The 15,311-nt window shown below is 34.5% G+C and overlaps 1 protein-coding gene across 3 annotated transcripts in view; it reads right to left on the reverse strand.

Annotated features, from left to right (window-relative positions):
* LOC129176562 (vang-like protein 1) overlaps nt 1–9,808 on the reverse strand; it is a 35,054-nt gene extending 25,246 nt beyond the window's left edge. Inside the window, exons 1-3 of one of the 3 annotated variants that reach the window (XM_054766713.1) lie at nt 9,614–9,808; nt 7,030–7,114; nt 5,924–6,054 (exon numbers count right to left, since the gene is read on the reverse strand). In XM_054766713.1, the coding sequence (XP_054622688.1) occupies nt 5,924–5,994 (71 nt within the window). In that variant the 5' untranslated portion in view covers nt 5,995–6,054; nt 7,030–7,114; nt 9,614–9,808. Of the gene's footprint in view, nt 1–5,923; nt 6,055–7,007; nt 7,115–9,613 lie in introns of all 3 variants that reach the window. The other 2 variants (XM_054766734.1, XM_054766724.1) reach the window with 2 other exon arrangements.
* Between the last annotated feature and the right edge of the window lie 5,503 nt (nt 9,809–15,311).

Genomic DNA, 15,311 nt, shown 5'->3' on the forward strand with positions numbered 1-15,311 from the left:
TCCCTTCCAATGTGGACATTGCCAGAAAATCACACACTAACTCTGGGAACAAAAAGGTCCTTTACAAAAGCTTACAGCGGGGGTGTCCAAAGTGTGGCTCATGGCACATTGGCAAATTAGCATTGAACAAGAAAACTAAAAAAAATATTAAAAATATTATTTTTTTTACAAGGATGAAGTCAAAATATGAAGAAAAAAAAGTTGTAAAGTTGTAAAGTTTATAAAGTTGAAATACTTGAGAAAGAATATACTATTTTTTTAAATGTCTAATAATATGAGAAAAAAAATAAATAAAACTGTCATTTCTGGAATATTTTGTTGGGGAAAAAGTATTATGGAAATAAAGTCATAATGGAAGTGGAAAATAAAAACAAAAGAAGGCAGAAATGGAAAAAACTGCAATAATTTTACCAGAATAAAGTCAAAATATTCGGAAAAAAAGACCTATTTTTATGAGAAAAAAGTCTACATTTTACGAGAATAAACATGTAATATTATGAGGAAAAATAATGTCATTTTAGTAGCATAGAGTTTTAATATTAAAGAAAAAGTATGCTGTTTTTGAAAAATGGTTAATATTATTTAATTATTATATACAGTACATAAAATTATGGAATTATTATATAATGATTTATTATATAATTTGTCATATTAATATATACATAATTATATTATTATAGAATTCCTCATTTTTGGAAAATTAGGTTGGGGGAAGAGATGAAAAATTTATGGGAATAATGTCATAATATCATGAGAATTAAAGTCATAATTACAAGAAGAACATTTACAAGAAGAAAGTTGAAAAAATTTGAAAAAAAAGTGCAAAAATGGGTAGAAAAAAGAGAGCAAAGAGTGAAGTAGATATGAATAATATGGTTTTTCAGCTGAGATGCACTTTTTTCTTGAACTATATATCACTTCTTAGCATATTTGACACAATATCATAAAGGGGCAAAGTTGCGTCCTTAGCATATTAGCATATTTGTCACCATGTGTGTGACTAGAAAGTTGTCTGCTTACAGGATGGTGGGTGAGTAAATCGGGTCCAAAGTAAAATATCCTGATTGCAGTGTTTACTGGTCGTTGTTTTGTGTGTGTGTGTGTGTGTGTGTGTGTGTGTGTGTGTGTGTGTATAATTGCTATTACACAAACGCACACAAGCCAAAACATGACCTTCAGTGTAAGTCATCCAACCAGGAGATGAAGGGATGCTGCAAGGCTTTTAAACCTTACGACTAGATATCATGATGATGTTAAATGATACATTCTCATTTATATGTCTGTTATGGAAGGGATGATCTGCAATCCCTGACTTGAATGATGAATTCCATCAAAGAAAAGGAGGAGCAGGAGAATAAAACAGCTTCAACACGCACAAGGCAGTGTCAATAAGCATTATTATGGCACTGCTGTGATGGAATGGAAGTTTGGAACCTGCTGCTGATTCACTACAGGTAATAGATGACTATTACAGTGAATGTGATGCGACACTAATGGAAAAGGTGCTTTACGGACCACGGGTGGGTGTCCACCACAAACCTTTTCCCAGCAACGAGGGGCCACATAGTGACAAATATGCCAAGGATGCAGCTTTGCCACTTTCATATTGTGTCAGGTATGCTAAGAAGTGACGTAGATTTCACGAAAAAAGTGCATCTCAGCTTTGTCGTATAGCTGAAAAAACATTTTATTCATATCCACTTCACTCTTTGCTTTCTTTTTTTACCATGTGTGCTCTTGGGTTTTTTCCCCAAATATTTCAATGTTCTCCTTAAATAATCTTCATAAATTTTCTTCTAATGTTTGGACTTCATTCCCAAAATAATATAAGTTTTTCCACAACCTAATTTTCTGAACATTACAACTTTATTTGGTTTTGTTTGTTTGTTAATATTACAACCTAAAACTTTTTTGTAATTTTTTTTGTAAATTGCAACTTTTTTTCTAGTTAGAATATGACTTTTTCTCTTCATATTTTGACTTTATTCTAGTAAAATTCATTTTTTTTCAATTTCTGCTAGGTTTTTAAAAATATTTATATATATATTTGGATCTATTTCAACTTTATTCTTGTAAATTTTCTTCCCAAAAATTTGACTTTATTCCCATAACAATCTACATTTTCCCCCAACATATTTGTCCAAAAAAAAAAGTTTATTTTTCTTTGTTTTTCATAATATTATGATTTTTTAAAATATCATTTTATAAATGTATTCTCATAAAAAAATTTTCTCATGTTTTGTTAGTATTTTGACTTTATGCTTGTAAAATGACAGCTGTCTTTTCCATTTTTGCTGTTGTTGTTGTTGTTGTTTTTATCTATTTCAACTATATTCTTGTAAATTTTCTTCTCTAAATTTTGCCTTTATTCCCATAATAATCAACATTTTTCCCACAACTTTAGTTTTGTTTGTTTTTCATAATGTTATGACTTTAAAAAATGTATTTTTTCAAATTATTTTCCCTATTAAAATGATGTTATTTTTCCTCCTAATATTACAAATGTATTCTCATAAAATTGTGGCTTTTTTCTCGTCAGACTACGACATTTTTCTCTTAATATTTTGACTTTCTGCTTGTAAAATGTCAGCTGTCTTTTCCATTTTTGCTGTTTCTGTTTTATACATTTTTTTTTAGCTATTTCAACTTTACTCTTGTAGATTTTCATCTCTGAATGTCGACTTTATTCCCATAATAATCAAACCTTTTCCCCAACATATTATCCAAAAAATTACAACTTTAGTTTTGTTTGTTTTTCATAACACTATGACATAAAAATGACATAAAAAAACACTTTTTGTTTAATATTTCAATTTTATGCTATTAAAATGACTCCTCCCAATATTACTAATTTCTTCTCATAAAATTGCGACTTCTGTTCTCGTTAAATTACGATGTTTTTCTCTTAATATTTTGACTTTCTGCTTGTAAAATGTCAGCTGTCTTTTCCATTTCTACATTTTCTGGGTATTACAACTTTATTCTTGTAAATTTTCTTCTCTAAATTTTTACTTTACTCACAGCCTATTTGTCCTCTATTTTGTTTTCGTATTATTATGACTTAAAAAATAATAATATTTCAGTTTGTGCAACTACAATGACCTTATCTTTCTTCATAATATTACAATGTTATTCTCTTAAAATTCCGACTTTTTCTTGTGAGATGACAACTTTTTTCTTTTAATATTTGGACTTTATTCTCATAAAATGACTGCTGATTTTGTTGTTGTTCTTGAAAGTTTTCTTGAGGGATTCTAGAAAGAGCAGAGAGTGTTTGACAGGAGGGATGCTGCTGTCGGACTCACAACCACCATTCCTCTGCTGGGTCCACTGGGACTGTGCTCCCAGCTCCCTTGACATCACCAAGCACCTCCTCCCATGTCACCCACGTCACCTTCCTCCCAATCCTCCTAACCCCAGCAGGTGAAATTCTACATGGAGCTCCAGAACGAGGGTGGTTGACGGTTATCTTGGATTTCAACCGTTTACCAATGATTGCACCAACAGTTCCAGTCCATTCCAGTCTTGTGTGCACGTCTACAATCTCACAGTCGTACTGGACTTCATGTAGATATTTTTATGCTTGAAAATTTAAAAAAAACAAGCAAGTGATGTGCTTTCCTGATTGGCTGGGATGGGATAGGAGGGCAAGAGTAAGATTCCCACAGCGAGGTGACACATTCCCACTGGGGGTTCAAGTGAAGAAATGCTGACAGATACGTCCCCACATCGTGTACGCAGCCACGTATGCATGCAATTACAGTATACATCACAAGCATGTGTCATATTCGCTGCTATTATTTACATATGATTCAAATTCATCAATTAAAGTCATAATATGATGGGAGTAAAGTCCTAATAGTACACAAAGAAAAGTTACTAGAAGAAAGTTTCAATATTTGGAAAACTAAACAAATCAACAGAAGAATAACGTCAAAATATTAAGGGAAAATATTTGTATTCTAATGAGAAAAAAAGTCTCTTCTACAAGAATAAACTCATCATATTATGTATGTATGTATGTATGTACTTTATTTATCCCACAGCGGGGAAATTTACTTGTTACAGCAGCAAGCAAGCAAGATACGCAAGTAAAGAGTACAGTGTAAAGAATGCATAGTGACTACAACATGGTTCAGGTTATGACAAAAAATAATGCCACATTAGTAGTGTAGAGTTGAAATATTAAAGGAAAAAAAAATATATATATATATATATATATATATATTATAAGATATAATATTATGAAAATCACTCAAAAAAAACAAAGTTGTCATTTTTTGAAAAAATAGGTTGGGGAAAAGTTATAATATTATGGGAATAAAGTCAGAATATTATGGGAATTATGTTCTGATATAATGGGAATAAAGTAATGATATTATGGGAATAAAGTTATAATATTATGGGAATAAAGTCATAATATTATAAGAATAAGGTCAGGATATTATGGGAATAAAGTCATGATATTATGGGAATAAAGTCATAATATTATGGGAATCATAATATTATGGGAATAAAGTCATAATATTATGGGAATAAAATTCTAATATTATGGGAATAAAGTCATAATATTATGGGAATAAAGTCATAATATTATGGGAATAAAGTCATGATATTATGGAAATAAAGTTATAATGTAATGGGAATAAAGTCCTAATATTATGAGAATAAAGTCATGATATTATGGGAATAAAGTAATGATATTATGGGATGATATTATATGATATGATATTATAAAAAGAAAATTGACAAAAAGAAAGCTGAAATATTTGGAAAATTAAACAAAACAACAACAGCAGAAATTGAAAAAAAAACTGTAATTTTACAAGACTAAATTAAAAATATTAAAATATATTTTTTTTATTCTAACGAGAAAAAAAGTTGGATTTTTACAAGAATATTATGAAAGAAAATAATGTCATTTTAGCAGCACAGAGTTGGAAAATTAAAGAAAAAATATGTTTTTTTAAAGTCATAATATGAGAAACAAAGAAAACAAAATAAAGTTGTCATTTTTGGAAAATTTGGTTTGGGCGGTGGGGAAGACTAAATGACTAAACAATATTATGGGAATAATGTGATCATATTACAAGTAGAAAGTTTACGAAGATTATTTAAGAAGAAAATTCACAGAAAAATAAAAAAGAAAGGTAAGAAAAAAGCCAAGTGTGAAGTAGATATGAATAATGTGGTTTTTCAGCTATATGACTAAGCTGAGATGCACTTTTTTCTTCAACTAGATATCACTTCTTAGCATATTTGACACAATAACCAAGTGGCAAAGTTGCATGCTGTCACGTAGGGATGTCCCGATCCAATCTTCAGGATCGGAATCGGCTGCCGATCCGCTGTATTTTGGATATAATATAATATATGTATATATTATATAATATTGGATAATATTCACGAGATCGCGCTGATCCGGTTGCCGTATAACGTTCGTAACTCTGGGCCACACTCCAACACGGTATGTGCGGTAAAGCGCCTTGAAGCTGGTTGCCACTCCACTCCCACCACCCGTAAAAAGAAGAAAAGGCAACACCACCACGCAGACGTGTCCGCGGTGAAGTTAGTTTCACGTTGGACGTTGGATATTCGGCTCTGTGGGTACAGCGGTAGTTCCCGCTCACTGTGCCCGGACTGCTGTGGCATGGTGCGGGGAGCTGGCATGGGAAGAGCTACTCGGCTGGTTGTTTATACGTACGAAGGAGCGTTAATATATTGATGGTGGCTGTGTGAAAGGGAAGAGGGGAAAGCTGAAGCAGGGGTGCCAGGTTCAACACCTCATCACTATCACTCGCCCACCCCCTTGTTGCTGTGTGCGTGCACGCTGGTTTCACGCTGCGTGCCGAGGAACATTCTGTCCCTCCCATTCGCCCGTGTTATGTGCTTGTGCACCAAGAGCAGAGGTCAAACGTCTCACCCGTGCCGATGGGAGTCCCGCGAGCGCCCGGAATGGTAGGAATAGCCCGAGTAGGTCGACTCGGTGTCCATGGAAGCCGCCGGCTCACTCGGGAAGGGAGAAACGCAACCCCGACCAGGGGAATCAGCAACCTGGGTGGGCGGGGAGGACACAATCGAGACTTACTCTTCCAGTTAGTGTCAATCATGAAACGTACTACACTACAGTATATTCTACTCCCCGTACACCTCCAGCAGGGGCCACCACTGAGCGTTTACATCGTTGACATATACTGTATATACATATATACATATTGTATGTTTTTATTAGAATAATACATTTTTAAGGTATTTTATTATGATAATATGTATATATTATCAGAAATAAAGCAAAAATAAAGTAATTTATACATATATGTATAAATTACTTTATTATCTGATAATATTACAACTTACAAAAAAATTCTTTAATATTTCAACTTTATGGTAATAATATGACATGATTTTTTTCCTCCTCATATTACAAGTTTATTCTCGTAAAATGACCACTTTTTTTCCTGAGAGGACAGCTTTTTTTCCTCTCTTCATATTTTGCCGTTGTCCTCGTCAAATGACTTTCCAATTTTTCTGTTTTTGTGTCGTTTTCTTGCAAAATGGTATTTTTAGAATGTGGCGCGGGCCCAATAAAAAACAAACAAAAAAACCACCTGCAAGCAGCCACACATTCCTGCTCTCGGCAATGATTTATGGCTTGTTGGAAGGGCGGAGGGGCCCTCAGGGTGCTGAGAAACTGGCTGGCGTTTTCCCCTACAGCAACTTTTGTTGCCTCCTCTCCGTACAAACTCCTTCCCAACACATCACCCACTCCAAAAACCACAACACCACTGTTTTTCCCTCAAACGATGCCTTTTTTCAGCCTAATAAGGTATCCTTACGCACTAATGCACCACTTAGCATTGATTAGTGGCGAGCAGCTATGTGAAAAGTGTTGAATAAGTGTGTGAGGCATGTGTCGGGATTAAAACTGGATTATGTGCTGAGTGAACAATAGGAGTAACTTGGCTAACTGGCTAAGCAACTCTTCCCGCTGACTCCATCACCGCTACCTGTTGCTGGTGACCCGCGTACCTGTGGCGGGTATGCCGGAGCCTATCCCGGCTGATTTGGGGCGAGGGGCGGCGTCAAGCCTGGTGGCCAGCCAATGGTGGGATACCTGAAGAAAAAAAAAGCTCCTACTTAAGTGTGGCAGGCAAACAGCACAGCTTCACGGCATCACAAGACAAGCAGCAGCACGAGGGGAAGGAGCGTGTCACGTCACATGTTTTCAAATGAGGGTCATTACTTCTGTGGAATTCAGTTCAACCCCCAGTTGGGCTGGACCGGCATGCAGGAAGGAAGCGTGTCCCTGGAAATCAGCTCATTTGACAGGAATAAAGTCAAAACATTGAGAAAAAAAGTTGGAATTTAACCAGGATACGTCTAAACTGGAAAAAAATCATTTTACAAGAAAAACATCACAATGAAATGAGGATAAATAACAACGTCTTAATAGCATAAAGGTTAAAGATTCAAGTGTGTGTTTTTTTTTAGTTTAAAATTTTTGGAAGGTCAGGCTGGTGAAAAAGTTAAAATATTTTGGGAATAAAATCATAATATTATGGGAATAAAGTACAACAACAATGTGGGGAAAATTGGAAAAAAAACCCAGCAGAAATTTAAAAAAAAAACGCTGTAATTTTATGACAATAAAGTCTAAATATTAAGAGAAAAAAGTCATTTTGGGATTTAAATAATAAAATGGGAATAAAGTCATAATATTATGGAAAAAAAAAGTACAACAACAATGTGGGGAAAATTTGAAAGAAAAAACAGCAGAAATGAAAAAAAACTGCTGTAATTTTATGACAATAAAGTCTAAATATTAAGAGAAAAAAGTCATTTTGGGATTTAAATAATAAAATGGGAATAACGTCATAATATTACAAGAAGAAAATGTAAAAGAAGGAAGTTGAAATATTTGGGGAAAAAAAAACAATAACAGCAGAAATGGAAAAACAGCTGTAATTTTACGAGAGTAAAGTCAAAATATGAAGAGGAAAAAGTTGTGTTCCAGAGAGAAAAAAAGTTGCAGTTGTACAAGAATAAAATATAAAAATGTCATTTTAGAAACATAAAGCTGAAATATTAAAGACAAAGTTGTAATACTATGACAAACAAACAAAACAAAATAAAGTTGTCATTTTTGGAAAATTAGGTTGGGGAAAAAGTTCTAATATTATGGGAATAAAGTCATAATATTACCAGATGAAAATTCACAAAAAGAAAGTTGAAATAGGTGGAACATTTTTTTTAAAGAAAGCAACACCAGCAAAAATGAAAGAAAGGACTGTAATTTTACACAAAGTCAAATTATGAAAAGAAAAAAAGCCTAGTATTCTAACGAGGAAAAAAGTTGCAATTTTACCAGAATAACCTCATAATAATTATGAGGAAAAATATCAGCATTTTAATAGCATAAAGTTTCAAGCTTAAAGAAAAAATAAGTCGTGTTTTTATAAAGGCGTAATATGAATAAAGTTGTCATTTTTGGAAAATTAGGTTGGGGAAAAAGTTATAATATTATGGGAATAAAGTCATAATATTACAAGAAAAAAAACAAGAAAGTTGAAATCATTGAAAAATAAAAAAAAATAAAATAAAAAAACAACAGAAATGAATAAACGGCTGTAATTTAACACAAAAAAATGAAAAATATTTAAAAAAAAAAGTCTTATGTAACGGGGGAAAAAAGTTGTAATTTTAATAGAATAAAATATAAATAAAGTCATTTTAGAGGCATATAATTGAAATATTCAAGAAAAAATATGTTGTTTTTTTGACAGTTGTAACATTATGAGAAACAAACAAAACAAAATAAAGTTGTCATTTTTTTTGGAAAATTTGCTTGGGGTAAAAGTTATAATATTACGGAAATAAAGTCAAAATATTATGAGAAGAAAACGCAAGAGCATTTGTATAAAAATCAGCAGAAATGAAGAAAAAAGTCTCAATTTTAAGAGAATAAGAGAGTAAACTTCTTGTTCTTTGTAACATTATGAGAAACAAATAAAACAAAATAAAGTTGTCATTTTGTGGAAAATTTGCTTGGGGTAAAAGTTAGAATATTTTGGGAATAAAGTCAAAATATTATGAGAATAAAATGCAAGAAAATCTGTATAATAATCAGCAGAAATGGCGGGGGAAAATAGCAATTTTAAGAGAATAAACTTGTAATTCACGTCATGAGTAAGAAACAGTATCCTTCCGCTGTCTGGAGTTCACCGCTCGTAAGTGCCGTTGTGTATCCCTCCGCTTCCGCTTTACCAGTTGAGTGGCGGCGGGGCAAACAAACTCGCTTTCACTTTGACGATGAGCCACGAAGCCCCTTTCTCGAGCTGTCAACATGCTTACAACTTGGCCATCACGTGACACGCGGAAAACGAAGCATATCGCGAACGACGTCCTCGGCTTCGGTTAAATAGTGCGTCGGCGTCCTAACGAACGCGTACAGGTAGACGACAATAGGGCGTGACTGTAATAGACTACTGTGACTTTTATATTATTTCCTTGTGCCACTGAGCTCAAGTGATATACACATTAGACAACATGCGTCGGCTACAAGTCTCCCAAGCACGAAGCACAGCCTAACTGAATGAAGTCGAGTAAAACTCACCTGCTGTCGCCATTATTCCTGCAGCTGAGTCGCCATGTCGAGGCGGTGGAAGAGTTGTGTTATTAAAATGGCGAAAGGAGTTGTGTTGGGATTATTATTCAAATGAGTTGTGCTGGAGTGGCAGCAGCCTTGCTAACAACCGGAGTCGCCGCCAGTTTGGAATGTTGACACAGGAGCACTGCTAGCATGCTAGGCAAGGCTGTAGTGCCTGACACGGCCGCAAGGGGGCGGCGTGAAGCCATGTATTAATTTCCTGCAGGGCATGTAATGTAATAACTGATTTTTTCTTTAATACTGCAGCTCTGGGCTACTAAAATGATATCATAATGTTACCAGTTTATTCTCGTCAAATTATGGCCTTTTTTCCCCATTAGAATACCACTTTTTCCCGTAATGTTTGGCTTTATTCTCATAAAATTACAGCTGTTTTTTTCCCATTTCTGCTGTTGTTTTGTAATTAAATTTTCACCTATTTCGACTTTATTCTTGTCAATTTTCTTCTCGTAATTATGACTTTATTTCCATCACATTATATATTTTCCTCAACTTAATATGCCAAAAATGGCAACTTTATTTTGTTTTGTTTGTTTTTCATAACTTATTTTTTCTTTAATTTTTCAACTCTATGCTACTAAAATGACATAATTTTTCCTAATAAAATTACCAGTTTATTCTCATTAAAAACATTTAAAGTTGTAAAATTATGAGAAACAAACAAAACAAAACAAAGTGGTCATTTTTGGAAAATTAGATCACAGAAAAAATTATAACATTATGAGAATAAAGCCAAAATATTATGGGAATAAAGTCATAATATGAGAAGAAAATTAACAAAAATGAACAAAAAACAATTAACAAATTAACACAAATTAACCAAAAAACCCCAGCAAAAACAGAAAAATTAGCAGTGTTTTTACAAAAATAAAGTCAAAATATTAAGAGAAAAAAAAAATCATATTCTAACAAGAAAAAAGGTCTGAATGTATGAATAAACTTGGAATTTTATGACGAAAAATAAAGTCATTTTAGTAGCACAGACTTGAAATAGTAAAGGAATTTGACATTATTTTTTGTTAAAGTTGTAATTTTTGAAAATCTAGGTTGGGGAAAAAGTTAGAATATTACAAAAATAAAGCCAAAATATTATGGGAATAAAGTTATAATATTATGAGATGAAAATTTACAAGAAAAAGTTAAAATAGTTGGGGAAAAAAACAGAAAAAGACAGATGTCATTTTATGAGAATAAAGTCAAAATATTGACATAAAAACATTATAATTTAATGAGACAACAAGTCTCAATTTTATGAGACTAAACTAGTCATATTCTGAGGAAAAATAATTCCATTTTAGTAGCATAGAGTTGAAATATAGAAAAAATATCAGGCTGGCGACCAGTCCAGGGTGTACCTCGCCTGTCGCCCGAAGTCAGCTGGGATAGGCTCCAGCATGCCCCTGCGACCCTAATGAGGATAAGTGGCATAGAAAATGGATGGATGGAGTTTGGGGGAAAAGTGCAGATATTATGGGAATCAAGTTATAATAACACAAGAAGAAAATGTATGAAGATTATTGAAGAAGAAAGTTGAATTATTTGGGGGGAAAAGAAGCGTGAAGTCGATATGAATCATCTGTTTTTTCAGCAACATGCACTTTTTTCTTAGCATATTTGACAAAATATCCAAGTGGCAAATTTGAACATCACAAAACAGCACAAACGCAGCACTAAAGAATGAGACTATTTTGTTTTCATTCTGAGCATGTCGGGCATGAGCAACATCTCAAAAAGAAAAGCAGCACAAACATTCACTTTCACTGCACAAAACAGCACAAACGCAGCACAAACGAATGGGACTATTTTGGTTTCATTTGGAGCAAATGGAATGCTGGGTGAACTTTAGATGACCCATAAAATGAACTGTAAAACCTCAAAAATGAAAGCAGCAGAAACGTTCACTTAAATTGCACAAAACAGCACAAACAAATGGGGCGATGGTTGATCTATAAAATGAACTGTCATAAGTCAAAAATGAAAGCAGTGCAAACGTTCATTTTAACTGCACAAAACAGCACAAATGGAACTGTTTTGGTTTCCTTTGGAGCAAATGGGGGGCTGGGTGAACTTTGGTTGACCTATAAAATAAACCGTAATAGGTAAAAAATGAAAGCAGCACAAAGGTTAATTTTAACTACACAAAACAGCACAAACGAATGGGACTGTTTTGGTTTCATTTGCAGCAAATGGGGGGGCTAGGTGAACTTTAGATGACCTATAAAATGAACCGTAATAACTCAAAAGTGAAATCAGCACAAATGTTCATTTTAACTGCACAAAACAGCACAAACAAATGAGACTATTTTGGTTTCATTTGGAGCAAATGGGGGGCTGGGTGAACTTTGGGTGACCTTTAAAATAAACTGTAATAAGTCAAAATTAAAGCAGCACAAACGTTCATTTTACCTGCACATAACAGCACAAACGATTGGGACTATTTTGGTTTCATTTGGAGCAAATGGGGGCTGGGTGAACTTTGGTTGACCTATAAAATAAACTGTAATAAGTAAAAAATGAAAGCAGCACAAACGTTCACTTAAATTGCACAAAACAACACAAACGAATGGGCCGATGGTTGACCTATAAAATGAACTGTAATAAGTCAAAAATGAAAGCAACACAAACGCTCATTTTAACTTAACAAAACAGCACAAACGAATGGGACTATTTTGGTTTCATCTGGCGCAAACGGGGGGCTGGGTGAACTTTGGTTGACCTATAAAATAAAGCACAGTAACTCAAAAATGAAGTCAGCACGAACATTCATTTTCACTGCAGAAAACAGCACAAACGCAGCACAAACAAATGCGACTATTTGACCACAGTTTTGCATGGGGTGGGGGCGCCACAAGGTACCATCCTTAGCATATTTTACACTATGTGGGCCTCGTTGGAGGGGGTTTAGTGGGCACCCCTGGTTTGGTTTAAAGTATAACTAATACTCTGATGTATTTAGGAATAAAATGCTGTTTCTATTGAGTGCGTAGGCAGATAGATGGATGGTGCATGTGGGTATACAGTATACTGGAGGGTGTACACTAAAGTAGTCAAATGAAGGTAAATGAAATAAAGAGTGCTATTTCTTGCATTGGGTGTTTTGTTTGTTGAGTAAGAATAAATAAAGCAGTTGATTGAGATTCTTAAGAAGAAGGGGAAAAAAGCCAACAGATGCCTCCAGCAACAACGTGGCTGCATGTGTGCAAATCAATATTTCTACTTCATCTCGTCCTCCAGCACACACACACACACACACACACACACACTTAGGAAGGATGTGTGCACGGCATTCACAACACAATGGAGGTCAGGACTGGTGCATGACCTCGCTCCGTCTCCTCGGGGAGCCCAAAGAATAAACATGAATGATTCTTTTTTATCATTCTTATCACAACTAACATGGTCATATTCATATTTCCGGCATTCAGCCATGTTACAAAGCTGACATTAGTCTTCCACCCGGTGGTGCCTTTTTGCTACTACAATGATTGCATAAAAATATGCTAAGCATGCAACTTTCATCCGCTTTCATGTGGTGTCAAATATGCGAAGAAGTGATGTACATTTCAAGAAAGACGTGCATCTCAGTTTTGTCGTATAGCTGAAAAAACATATTATTCACATCTATGTCACTCTTTTTTTGCTGCTGTTTGCCCCCAAATGTCTCAAACTCCTTCATGAATAATCTTGTAAATGTCCTGCTCTTCATATGATAACTTTTATAACAATTGACAACTTTATTTTGTTTTGTTTGTTTCTCATAATATTAGGAATTAAAATAATAACATCTTTTTTCTTGGATATTTGAATTCTATGCTACTGAAATGACATTTTTATTCCTCGTAATATTACAATTTTATTCTCTAAAATTGCGATTTTTTTCTCTTGATATATAACATTTTCCTTTTTTCCTCTCTTCTTGGAAGTTTTCCTAATGATTTTATTTTCAGAATATAACTTTTTCCACAACCAAATTTGACAAAATTACAACTTTACTAAAACTATTAAAACTTTAAAAAAATAACATCTGTTTCCTTGAATATTTGACCTCTATGCTACTAAAATTATATTATTTTCCCTCATAATATTGCAAGTTCATTTTCATAAAATTACAGCTTTTTTTTTCTCTTGATATTTTGACTTTATTCTCAGAAAATGACAGCTGGGGGTTTTTTTCAACTATTTCCACTTTCTTCTTGGAAATTTTCTTCTCATAATATAGTGACTTTATTCTGATGATATTATACATTTTTCCCCAACAAAAACTGACAAAATTACAACTTTCCTTTTTTTTTTACTCATAATATTAAAGCTTATTAAAAAATAACTTATTTTTCTTGAATATTCCAACTCTATGCAATTAAAAAAATTTTAAAATCTTTTCTTAAAATTTTTAAGTTTTTGCTGTTTTTTTTATTTTCAAACTATTTCTGCTTTCTTCTTTCTTCTCATAATTATAACTTTATTCTCATAATATAATAACTTCCCCCCAACTTAATTTTCCAAAAATTCCTACTTTTTTTTGTTTGTTTCTCATAATATTAAAAGTTTTAAAAAGTAATGTCTTTTTTCTTCAATATTTCGACTCTTTGCTACTAAAATGATGTTATTTTTCTTCATGATATCATGAGTTTATCCTTGTAATAATCATACGACTTTTTTCTCTTAATATTTTGACTTTATTCTCATAAAAATTACAGCTGATTTTTAATTTATGCTGTTTTTTTATTTTTCAACTATTTGACGTTCCTCATGGTGAATTTTCATCTTGCAATTCTAACTTTACGACCATAAGAAAGGCACCGGGACCGGACGGCATCAGCCCAAGAATCCTCAAGGACTGTGCTGACCAGCTCTGTGGAGTTCTCAGGCACTTGTTCAATCTCAGCCTGAACCTGGAGAAAGTCCCGGCCCTGTGGAAGACCTCCTGTGTGGTCCCGATACCAAAGACACCGCGTCCCAAGGAGCCTAACCACTTCAGGCCTGTTGCCTTGACCTCTCACCTGATGAAGACCATGGAGAGGATTATCCTGCAGCACCTGCGACCCCTGGTGGGCACTCAGCTGGACCCCCTGCAGTTTGCTTACCAGCCTGGGATCGGAGTGGACGACGCAGTGATCTACCTGCTGCACAGATCACTGCTACACCTGGAGGACAGCGGGAGCGCTGTGAGGGTCATGTTTTTTGACTTCTCCAGTGCCTTTAACACCATCCAGCCATCACTACTCAGAGTGAAGATGGAGAGTGTGGGAGTAGACCAACACCTGACTGCATGGGTTATAGACTACCTCACCAACAGACCATGTGAGGATCCGTCACTGTGTGTCTGACATGGTACTCTGCAGCACAGGTGCCCCTCAGGGTACGGAGCTCTCCCCTTTCCTCTTCACCCTCTACACCTCGGACTTCACACACAACTCCACACAGTGTCACATCCAGAAGTTCTCCGACGACACAGCCATCGTTGGTTGTGTTTCAGAGGGGAAAGATCTGGAATACAGGACGGTCATCAGGGACTTTGTCAGCTGGAGTGAGCTTAACCAGCTGCAACTCAACACCAGCAAGACAAAGGAGATGATCATTAACTTCCAGAGGAAAACATCTCACTTCACACCGGTGAACATCCAGGGAGCGGACATAGAGTTGG

Source organism: Dunckerocampus dactyliophorus, chromosome 1 (genome assembly GCF_027744805.1).
Source record: "Dunckerocampus dactyliophorus isolate RoL2022-P2 chromosome 1, RoL_Ddac_1.1, whole genome shotgun sequence".
Taxonomy (NCBI): Eukaryota; Metazoa; Chordata; class Actinopteri; order Syngnathiformes; family Syngnathidae; genus Dunckerocampus; species Dunckerocampus dactyliophorus.